Below are 12,054 nucleotides of genomic sequence, written 5' to 3' on the forward strand. Positions count from 1 at the left end.
TGAACTCCTCATTTTTGTACCTTAAAACTTATTCATGCGTGAAACATTTTAGATAATCACTTTCCGCTTTAGTTTTAAAGGTTTCATGAGGAGAGTTTACAGGTATTTTAACAACTGAATACAGGTTAATTGCATTTGTTAGTTCTCGTCAAACGGAGCAGATGAGAGGTCTGAAGTTGGCTTTCGGCAGCTGTTTGATGCCTCGACTACCAATATGGAGTCCAAAGAGATCCCAATGAAAATGGAGGAAAAAAAACCCGACCTGAATCTAAAATACAGGGAGAAAAAAACCCCTGAGGTGTGGCCAAATCAACAGGTCGGTACGTCCATAAAATAAAAAGAAGACAAGAAACAAGAACATCAGTACTTTCAGTTTTGAAAATATGGGACTGACTTACGGACAAAAAAATATAGGATGAAAGAATAATATCAACAATGGAATACAGAACACACAACCTTTAGTCTGGCCTTTTGAGTAATTAGATAGAATAGAATTAAATAGAAAAGAAGAATTAGTCATTAGAAAAACAAAACAAGCCATTAGACAAAAATGAAAAACAAGGTGAATTTTTCTGTAATTCTGTTTCGTTGCAGTTAGTTCTACGTGTTCATCTTAGTTTTTATTCAGTTTACATTGTATAAAAATCTTTAATTTTAGTCTTCGTTAACTATCCTAACTCTACACAGGATCGCGACGTACCGATGCATCTCCAAGTCTGTGAAAATAATTCTCTAAAAAAAACTCTAAAAAAAGAGTCGCATCTTTCTTTTTAAAAACTGCACTTTTGGCACACGGCAAGTGTATGATTTAACTTGGTTGTGGTCCTCGTTCTGCAAGGCGCTGTAAGTTTACACGTTGATTGATACACTTAGATCATTTTATTTCCATTGTGGAGGTTTATAAAAGGTGAAATCCTAAAAACTATTCTAGAAAACACTTAGAGAACAGAGCTCCAGTATTAAAAACAAAAGAGGTCATATTATGAGAATCATAACATGAATTGGTTGTATGGGTAATAATTCATTATTAAAGAACAAAGATCTTAATTTTACCAGGTAAATCTGGTACGCTCTCTGGCTTTCACTTACAAACATTATAGAAACAGGAAACTTCCCTTTCTTAAGACAGCACATATTGATTGTGATCAGCGCCAGGAAGACAAATATTTCATATATACCCCTTTCAGTAGAAAAATGGAGAGGTTAACTGGACTTCCATTAGCGTCATCATCACATTTTCCAACCCAGGAGGGCAGAAGGAAAAGTGGACGGTAATCACTGACCCTCTCCGTCTGTTGAGGTGCACTCAGGAACGTAGGACTTATTGTACATTTCACCATCATTAACAGAGCTGCGGTAGATCTATCGTGATAAACTTGACCCTGAAAGAGAGTTGGCGGCTCTGCTGAGGCGACAAACACACCCTGCAGCTTCTCCTGTCACCTCCCCGGCACATGTTGTTATGGCACTTATTAGCAATAAGTTACTGATGAGTCTTTCACAATGAAAGCCACATTTACTCTCCCCATTGTTGTAAACTATCGCATTCCATTTTTCAACTGAGATTTTCGATCATTACCGGACGTGAAGCAGTCCCAGCATCTGTGGTCATTGTGATCTTGAATGCGGCTGTGATGCTCATCTATAATGCTGAGTGAAGGATGCTCTGGCAAAGCTGAAGGACTAGTGTAATGGAAAAAGTAAGAGAGTGTGTCCGGGGACCACAAACGTTTCCTGCTTTGTAAACATCTCGATTTCTGTGTCAGGAAAAGTCCTCTTCTTCGTCTTCTGAAACAGAATCTACAATTGCATCGATTCTCTGCAAAACATTCACAGGTCAGTAGCTTTATTTCTGTGCATCGGCAGGTCGCAAGGTGCTCTCGCTGATCATTTAGGATTGAATGCGGGCAAAGCCAGGCCATACTAGACTGACAGACGCACACAAACGTCCTGACGGAGTTTCATTTGTAACGGGAACTTTATCTGATGACGAGGAGAATGTTATAATTCACAATATTTTATATTGCAGCATTTTCAGCTTCATTCTGTGCAATCTTTTATAAATGGGATCCCTTACCGCACCCATTTCCAGACACCCCTAGTTTATGTACTTCCCTCCCCGTTTGTGGCATCCGCCTCTAACATCTAGTTCCTGATTAAGACAAACTCATGAAAAACAAGTTATAACTCTGCAACGGTGCATTACGGAATTTCCTGAGGTACAATTAAATTCCTGTGACAGGCTTTGCTCAAAAATACCACAGGAAGATCAATACAAGAGCGCTCTTATTGAGCATGTGTCTACACCTCCGGGACCAGCAGATGGTTTGACGCGGGTGGAGTCAGCGACTCAGGATTACTTCGCTCCCTGTCCAGAAAGTTGTCACAGCTTTGCGTAACCCACTTCTAACATGAAAGGTTTTTGTTATGTTGGGGTTTTAAGCTGATCGCCACTTCAGGAATTCAAATATATGTCAATAAAAAAGTGCAGATGACTGAAAATTACTTTTCTTAAAATATCTCCCCTTTAAATGATTGTTACTTCCACACAGGAGATTTTTAAATATGCATCCAGACAGTAATTGTTGCTGCAAATGTTAAAGGGGACCTATTATGAAAAACACGTTTTCTCTTGCTTTAACATATATAAAGTGGTCTCCCCTCAGCCTGCCAACTCAGAGAAGGAGGAAAGCAACCAAATTCTGCAGTGTCTGTACAGCCGCCCGGATGAGCCGTCCAGTGTGATGTGGCTTCTACGAGCCGTTCAGATTCTGCTCCCTTTTGTTACGTAACGAAAATGCGATTTACATAGTTTGGCCTCCGATGCGTGAAACCACGCCCACAACTAACTCCGTCAGCCGGAGCTTCCACCATTTTTTCGTAGTGCTGTATCCCGTCATTCAGGCAGCCAATCAGCATAGAGCCTCATTATCATAGCCCCGCCCACTCAGAATCCTGCATATATAATGAGGTTAGAGACTGGGAGGCTACAGACATGGCTCAGAGGCTGAATTTCTAATTTATTTAGCAAAAACAATCAAAAGCTTGTTTTTAAGACATTTAAGGCCTGTTTAAAATAGGTATTAGATGCCATAATAGGTCCCCTTTAAAATAATGTAATTCCATTTTAAAATATCAGTTTCAACGTCATTTGCAGGAATGTTATTTTTGGAGTGCTGTCCGGCTCTCATGGTCTCTGGTCCCCACTATCAGCAAAAACCATCCAATGTCCCCCTGAACGCTTGGGTTCAGCATCTCATGCGACACAGCCCACAACGCTAGTTTCATCTTTACTAGGGTTTTTTTTGTAGCTACAGTGCAGGAACAATTATGATACCCAGATAGTAGACACCTTTGGGCCTTTCTTGGCACTCATGGTGTGGCTAAGGTCGCGGCAAGTGTTGTGTCAGCCAGACATGTCCCAGAGTTCATGGACTGGACCAAACTCAGGCTTTGGGATGTGTCGTTCAGGAGCCACTTTGGATATGGGTTACGTCAAGTGCTGTGAGAGCCAGGTGTGGTCCCAAAGAAAAAGAAATGTCTCGTGTCTGGTGGATATGTGGCGGAGTTTCAGCAGACGCGTGGCGTGATTGATGCCAGTCAAAGTCAAATTAGGGCCACAGAAACTTCCAGATGTGATGACAGAAGACCTGAGGACAAGTAGATCCTGGCCAGTGTTGTCAAACCAATCTCCACTCACTGTGGGGGGCACCTCTTAGCCAAAACCTCAGAAAAATTACTTTTGGTCACTTTAAAGGAGCTTGAGGCCGGATTGAGACAGGATTTATGAAACAAATCCGTATACATTTTAAGTTTTCTAGTAATAATGTCAGATGAAGCGTTCCAAACCCAAAAGAATGAGCCCTCTAGTGTATCTCTCCTTTGCCTTGTGCTGCAAAATGTGCTGCAATTCGGCCCCGAATTTCCCGCGCTGGGCTGCGGATGTGACGTCACATGACGCTGCATGTGCGTTCTCCCCGTTCTCCCGTGCCGGCTTCACTGTTGGCTGCAGTACCCCCAACGGCCGTCGTGGTGAAGGGTGGCGCTAGAGAGTCTCATTTCTTAAAAGGAGCCTCATGCTCCTTTAAGACAGGAATCTAATCACCAAATTAAAAAAGATAAAGAAACGCACTCTTCTTCATAAATATGAATGCTTCATTTTTGAAAAGATGTGGTTTGAAGGAATAATGAATTTCCCACTCCATATGTCCTTTTAAACGAGACAATGTTGATACCAGACCTATACTTAAATCTCTGTCTCATTACTTTGTGCTGTACGTACCTGCAGGTGTTTGACAGTGAAGACCACGGGCTCTGACAGGTAAACCTTATTGCTCTCCTTGTTAATGGACGCCGTGATGACCGGGGAGTTGACAATGACAGAGTAATTCGGATAGACCGCCTCGCCGCTCAGTCTGACGCTGGCGTTCTCCGTGGGCAGGTACGCGCCCAGGTTCCTGTACAGCACGAACACCATCCTGATCTCGCCTGCAGGGAGAGACGCGCAAAAAGACACACTTCAGGACCGCCGGCTCAAACCACCGGGAGAGAAAGAATCAAGGTCCGAGAAGAGCAAGAGGAGACATTTGTGGAGAGAAAACTACTGCAAGTCAGCTTGAAAGGCGGGAGGGGAGAGAGAGTCGGAAGGTCATGAACCCCTCAGAGAGTGTCTGTACCGTTTCTGCCGTGCTGCTTGAGAGTGCTAGCCGACAGCTGGATGGAGTTTCCATGTTGTTCAGACTGAGGGAATGTCAGGTCTGCAAGGTTCCCATCCGTGCTCAGTCTGGCCACCTCCAGCTCTGAAACACACACACGCACACGCACACGCACACGCACACACACACACACACACACATCATAACGTCAAACTGCAGCAATGCGCATTACATCAGATTGGCTTTGCAGATTCTCGTAACAACCCAGATTTCTCACTAAATGTTTAACAGAAGAACAAAGGCATTAATTCTAAAACAGTTGCTATTCTCCTTTAAGGAAGTAAAAAAATAAATAAAACTGACATGCATTACTGAAATAATGAGAATTTCTATCCTAAAAAGGGTAACAATGTCTCCAAGCAACTGCTTCTACACATCAAGGTAGATTCTTCTGCCTCCCCCTTTATTGTAGGAATCTAATTTCACAATCCAAATTCGTTAGCACGTTCCCGATTACAGCTGTGTAATGTGTTTGATAAAGTTTCTAATTAAGAACTAATTATACCTTTGGTGTATCACTATCTCGCGCTTCTGAGTGATTCGGGGACTCAGACTGCTGCTTTCAAGCTGAAAACGGCTCCCCGATCGCACAAACAAGCCGGCGACACCTCCGATCGGAAACGAGCGCGCGGCGGGAGGAGGCGAAATTGGGTAAGAGGTGGGAAAAGAAAGGGAGTTGAAGAGGTCAGGGAGCAGGAGTGCAATGGGAGAGGTTGAAAAAGACGAGAGCTGTCAGAGAAGCGCGGCGGAGGAGATGGAAAATGAGCAGATGCGATGAAAGGAGAGGACTGGAGTGGAGACAGATGGGGGGAAATGGTATATTTCGCTGAGCGTAATAGACGGGGATGTATAGTGAAGGTATAGAAAAGAGGAAATGGAGGCAGAGGGGACGTAAACACAGACGGTGATGCACAAGCATCAGCGGAGGGGAAGAAAGCGCCCCTTCCACGTGTACATCATCCAAAACGAAACATCCGAGCCACACGCACTTGAACATTTACACTCACACCAATACACATCAGCGGGATATCAAAACACACCGAGTCTGATCTAATTAAAGCATCCCTGTAATGACAATCCTCCTCCCGAGGAACACACTTGTTCATTATCGTTACCACACGCGCATGCTGTTAACGCTGTGTTATCCCTCCAAATCACTGTTTTGCTTCTAATAATAACACTATTTGTTCTACTGCACCTCTGAGCCACGCGCGCAATCAAGTGCAATAATATCCCTCATCATAGCTGCGGCAGTGTCTCTGGAAGTTTGTCAGGTAATTTGCTGTCGTCACTCACTGTCGTCGGGATTGGGGAGGGGGGGATGCTTAAACAGTGCGAGGAATACTGGAGAAGAAGAAGGAATGAGGATGAAGTGAGTAGGGAGGAGGAGGAGGAGGAGGCTGCATGGGGCCGGTTATGAATACAGGGGAGAGATAATCGCGGTGGATCTTCCCACTGGATTAGCTGGAAGGGAAGATTAACGGCACAAAAAGAGGAAGAATGTGGAGACAAAAAAAAAAATACAAAAATCTCCACAAAAAGAAAAAAAACAAGCGATGACTTCCTGTTTGAAGTTCCTAGCCCACATCTCGATAACAGTTTATGTAACCACATTCATGTGGCGCTATCAGGAGGAAAAATAATTGGAGGCGATACAAGCCTGGAATTATGGAAGTTGAATTTGTGCCGGATGTCGGCTCGCGGACTAAACTGTTTGTGCTGGAAGTGAATCCAGAATACGGTCGGGCAAACATGACTCCCCTCTCATCTCACCCAGAAACTGCTGTCTGTCTGTCCCAGCAGTTCACTAAACTCAGATGAACAACGTATAACTTCTCAACATACAAATCGGGGTGTGACGGTACACAGAAGTCACGGTTAGGTACAAGCTCAATGGGGAAAAAAGAAAGGTAGAAAATAATATTTTGGTCCTTTAATTTTGAAATATTTTCACATCCAACAATGGCTTATTGGTCATAAGTCTTAGTGAAGCAGTTCAGTTATGCTGCAGTGGAAAACAGAAAACCGAACATAAAGTAGGGGTTTAACATTTCAACAAGTCCACTGTTATTTTGTATTGTTTTATTCTTCCTGGTTTGGGTTCAGTTTATCTTACACATTAGAGAGAAGAAAAACATTAACATTTCCATTATTCTGTCTGGAATTTATATTATTTGAAAAGATAACGTTCCTTTCTTTCAGATATTTGATCAACAAATATTATTTCAAAAGCAAGTGTTATTTAACCTATTTAAAACAAGCATAAAAATATGGTTTGTGTAGTTCAGTTTGATTTCTTTTATAAAAAAAGACGGGGAATGAATTGTCCAATCACATTAGATTGAAAAAAACAACATACGAGTCACAATACTGATCACTGATTCGTTGCTGATAACTGAGTTTCTGGGACGAACACGACTGCGTCCCTTTACAAATCGAATTCAAACCAATTAAAATGAGATCCTCAGGTCACGTGCTTATCAAATGTTCGAGAGCTTACACTGGATTCTTACTTCCGGAAGTAAATAAAATAAAATAAAAAACATTTTGGAATTAAATAAATATTTAAACAACATTTCATTATTAACAGTCACCCACAGACTGAAATAACACCTTCTTTTAATCATTATTTGCATCTTACATGTTTTTTCTTTTTCTTTTATTCTTCTTCTCTTGATTTGATGGGGGCAGCGCCCTCTACCGACCAGCCGCCACTGCTATCTGCGATATGGTTTCTATCCTGTCCAAACATGCATCCACGTGGCGTGGGCACCTCACAGTAATCGAGTCAACCGTGAATTCCCCTGTATGTCAGCGTTCTCCAGAGGCGCGTGCAACTCCATCTGTCTGACGGCTAAAGCTCGGCTGATTCCGGGTCACGCGACGGCACGATGAAGTGGCGGCACGCCGACAAATCTGCATCAGAATGGCTGAAGAAATGAACGAGACGAGGTTTTGGAATGCTAGACCTTCAGCTGAAACGCCGTCTCCCGGACTCTTATCTGACTCTTATCGCCCGTCTTTGATGGGGAAAACTGCAGTAATGTAGTCACCATGCTGTGTCGCTTAAGTAGCTGCAGTTTCATTGCTTATTGATGTGAAAGTGAGGAAAAAAAACCCTCAGAGCACCATTTGACATTCTACTGCCACCATCGCCCTGAAGCATGCACTCATCCTTGTCTTCTTCTTTTTATATTATCTTTCATTTTCTCCCTTCTCAATGCTCCTCCTTGGTTTCTTTTCATCTGTGACTGAGTAGCATACAAGCACACTGAGTTTCTACAAATGGGGGAACGATGTAGGGCAAATCTGAAAGTACCAAATCACGTATTTGAGACGGGACGATGACCCAGGGGGAGCGTTTCAGTGCAAAAGAACTGATATGTATCATCATCTACGGCTACGAAAATAAAGGAGGCAGTCCAGTAAAAGTCTGTGGAGCCATGGCTCTGTGACGAGGTGATCACACGAAAAAAAAGGACATGATGGAGGGAAGAGAAAGAAAAGGAGGGTGATGTGCACAATGCTATAATAACTAGCTTTGTTCTGCTTTCTCAATTCTGCCTCCAAGCAAAGAGGAAAAAAAACAAAAAACATGGAAAAATAAATAAATAAAAAACATTGTCTTTGGCAAACAGCTCATGCGAGCCTCAAGGCCAATCTGTATCCTGTATTCTGTTAGATGAGCATCTCTGGGGATTTGACCCTTTACGATATCTTCATGACGACCTCCATCCGACAGCTCTGCGCCTTCACTTTACATAATAAAGCAACGCATGCACACTTTTAAAGAGGCCATATTATGCTTTTAATTTTTTTTTTCTTTAATTCACTTAGTTGTAATGCTTTTTCATGTGTGCAAAAGGTCTGCAGAACCACACAAAGCCTTAAACTAAGGAGGAACCCGCTTCTGAAACACCTTGTTTGTAGTTTATATTATCTCTATTTCTTCACAGCATCATCAGAGAACATATTTTCATGATTGCTATATAATGGCTAGTCCGGCTTCAAACAAAGGCTGCGTCCAGCGGCGATGTTTTTGACCACTGCAGCCTTGCACAGACAGGAGCTAGAAAAATGGATGATCCTTCACGGAAGTGCTGCTCTAACGGCCTGCAGAGTTGTTATCAATAATGTATTTCTTTTCTGCATGAAAACAAATAAGCTACTTTAGCTGAACCCATAACAGCATCATAAACCTGTATATGTGCATATTACTGGTTTTTCCAATACATGTAGGAATATCTACATGCTCTTTTACGGATGTTACCAAAATAAAAGACTGTTACACTAAAATATGTGTACTTGAGGTGCAAGTTATTGTGTGGTGTGATATATGTGGTCAGTTGTATTAAACAGCAATATCATAATAAAAAACAACAAAATGGATTATTGGGGGACCAGAAAAAAACACAGATAGTGCACTCTCGGAACGCTAAATTATTTTGCAATAAAAACATAATAATACATTAGGAAGCTAACTCTAGATCCTCAATGTGGGTTTAGCTTATGAAGGAATGTTTTTATTTAATTTTAAATAAGTTCAACAGTGTGCAGGAGCTCATTTCGAAACCTAAAATTGCAGAAACTAAACCAAACAACTGCAAAAACAGCAGGACACATTTGAACCTCAACAAAAAGTGCCAAGAGCTTCAAATGGGCCACTAGCAGCTGGAACTATGTATGTATATATATATATACACATACATTTCTCTATATATACATATATTTAAATTTATATATGAATTTATGGCCTGTTATTACACACATGTCATTGAGTTTTGTTTCCTCTGTTTTGCTCTGCCTTCCTGCAGAATATCAACTAATTAGTCACGCTATTAGTGACTCATTTTTTTAACGGCACTGTTTTCGTTCACCTTGATGCCACATGTCCCGCGTTTGTTTATTTTGTATCACTCTCCCCTGTTACCGTGCGAGGAACCGGTCAAATCACACACCTGCCCGTTTCTCTCCGGCGGGAAGGCGTGTCCACCGTCATTTATCCGTACGATACTTATCATATGTCCTCATTATTCTTGACAAACTGCAAATTAATAAGAAATACTCTGGTGTCCAGTTTACATCATAAAACACCAACAGATTTATCTGATGTCAATTTTGTGTCTTATTTGGATCACAATCCTAGCACTGTTTATTTTTAGTTATTAAAAAAAAGGGATTTAAATACAAGAACCACATCCTTACCAAAATGGGAGTAAATATAAATATTGCCCTGTAACTACTTAATCAGAGTAAGTATCGTCCTGCCGTTTCACAGCAACAACCACCGTGGTTTTTAAATCCTAGTGGGTATCTTTATAAGAAAAATACCACAGACACAACATGTTTTTAACCGTACCATTAAGTATTTAACTAAATTACCCCTGTGATTATGATGATTATTATCTGAATGAGTTCATCAGTTTCTCACACTGTTGTGACGGAGCTTGGACCATTCTTCTTGTACAACGTAGCTGCAGTTCATTGAGGTTTTTGATCTTTCACTTCTGCCCGGCTATAAAGTCCTGGACTTGGACCTGGCCAGTCAAAGAGGTTGATTATTTTATTTCTAGATATTTGGAGGCACATTTGTTGAAGATCATTTAAACTCAACTTTAGCTGCTGGAGACATGGCCTCGTATCTGCTCGTAGAAAGTCCTGGTATGCAGAGGCCCAGGTCCTCCAATCATCACCCCTCCACCTCCGTGCTTCACAGTGGGTAGGAGATATTTCTGTTAAAATGCTCTGTTTTCCCAACCATGGTACTTAAGCGTTAAGGCCAAACAACTCCACTTTGGTCTCACCTGTGCGTATGACATTGTTTCAGAAGGTAGAAGTCTTGCCTTTTGTAAACCTTATTCATGCTTTCCTTCCCATCTTAGACAAAAGCGTCTCTCTCCAGGCTGTCTGTCCCATCTGCTGTCCTGTACGGTGAAACTCAACATGCTCAGAGAGACCTGTTGGGTCCGACACGCGGCTTTTATGCTTTTTTGTTCCTATGTTGGGGTAAATTTGCGTGGCTATGCAGTCTGAACACGACTGTCTTGAAAGTTTTCACTTGTGGATCTTTTGCACGGCAGAAAAGCAACTGAAAATCTGTTTATAACCCTTTTAGATTAATGAGCGCCTGGTCGCAACTTCCCTTCTTAAATCCTATGAAAGCAGTTACGGTATACTTAGGATTGCCCATAAGATTTTTTTTCCTTTTCCTTTTTTCCTATTTGGTTAATTCTATGATAAATATGTTCATTCATGTTCATTCATATCTGACCTGCACCTTGTAGCAATAGTTATTTATTAATCTGCACTGTGTACATACATATTTATATATATATATATATATATATATATATATATACACATATATATATATATATATATATATATATATATATATATATATATATGTGTATATATGTGTATATGCTGTACATTGTGTTTATTTCACTGCATAAGCACTTCTGGTTAGATGCTAACTGCATTTCGTTGTCCTGTACTTTTGTGCAATGACAATAAAGTTGAATCTAATCTAAAATCTAATAATGACACAGTGATAAAAAAAGTGTAGAATTTATTTTCCTAATGCTGGGATTCCCTTTGATCAGATTATTTTTATTAGGTCTTATATTTTTACTCAAAAAACACAGTTGTAAAGAGGGAGTACTAACTTTTGCTGAAGGCTGCACAGACACTTTTATTCCTGCTTTGGTGCAGCACCTGAGACATCACGCCCCCCATCACACCCTCCTCCTCTCACCCAGAGTTCTGATTCACGATAGCAAATGAAAGTCAAGGGCCTCGCTCAAGTGCACCTCAACGGCCCCCTTGAAAGTTGCATGTTCTGGCAAAGACTTTGGGACAAGGACCTTAAAAGTGTACTCACGGATGTAGTCAGTGGTCTCCTGCACGGTGTCGGTCTTCAGGAGGTTGTCGGCCAACATGAAAGCCCCCGTCTCCACGGTGTCGAGGAGCAGAGTGGCCGAGTGCAGCTGCTCGCTGGTGGGGAGCTCCCTCCACGCCGCCTGGGCTCGCGGATGCAGCAGATTATTTACCGTCTCCACCATGGCCTGGGGCAGCAATCAAGACAAAGAGGTCACGTAGCCGCAGCTAATGTTAACACTTTCAGTCAATAATGTGAGAATGAATGCAAATGCATTCAGGTACAAGCAACGCTGCCTGGCCCCAACTACTGAGGCCAGCAGTCAGTCGGGGCGCGGATGTTTCTCCATTTATCATGTTGATAAATCAGGACAATAAAATGTTAGCCATGCAAATGCGGCATTCCCATGCAGGCATAGCAAAAGCACAAACAATTAAGCTCAAGATATTATTCAAAAAG

At 41.7% G+C, this 12,054-nt stretch overlaps 1 protein-coding gene across 1 annotated transcript in view; it reads right to left on the reverse strand.

Annotated features, from left to right (window-relative positions):
* The window catches only part of adgrl3.1 (adhesion G protein-coupled receptor L3.1), a 187,812-nt gene that overhangs the window by 35,425 nt on the left and 140,333 nt on the right, over positions 1-12,054 (reverse strand). The window contains exons 12-14 of the mRNA XM_061715075.1: positions 11,599-11,782; positions 4,677-4,799; positions 4,283-4,488 (exon numbers count right to left, since the gene is read on the reverse strand). Coding sequence (XP_061571059.1) covers positions 4,283-4,488; positions 4,677-4,799; positions 11,599-11,782 — 513 coding nt within the window. The remainder of the gene's footprint in view (positions 1-4,282; positions 4,489-4,676; positions 4,800-11,598; positions 11,783-12,054) is intronic.

Source organism: Cololabis saira, chromosome 1, assembly GCF_033807715.1.
Source record: "Cololabis saira isolate AMF1-May2022 chromosome 1, fColSai1.1, whole genome shotgun sequence".
Lineage (NCBI taxonomy): Eukaryota > Metazoa > Chordata > Actinopteri > Beloniformes > Belonidae > Cololabis > Cololabis saira.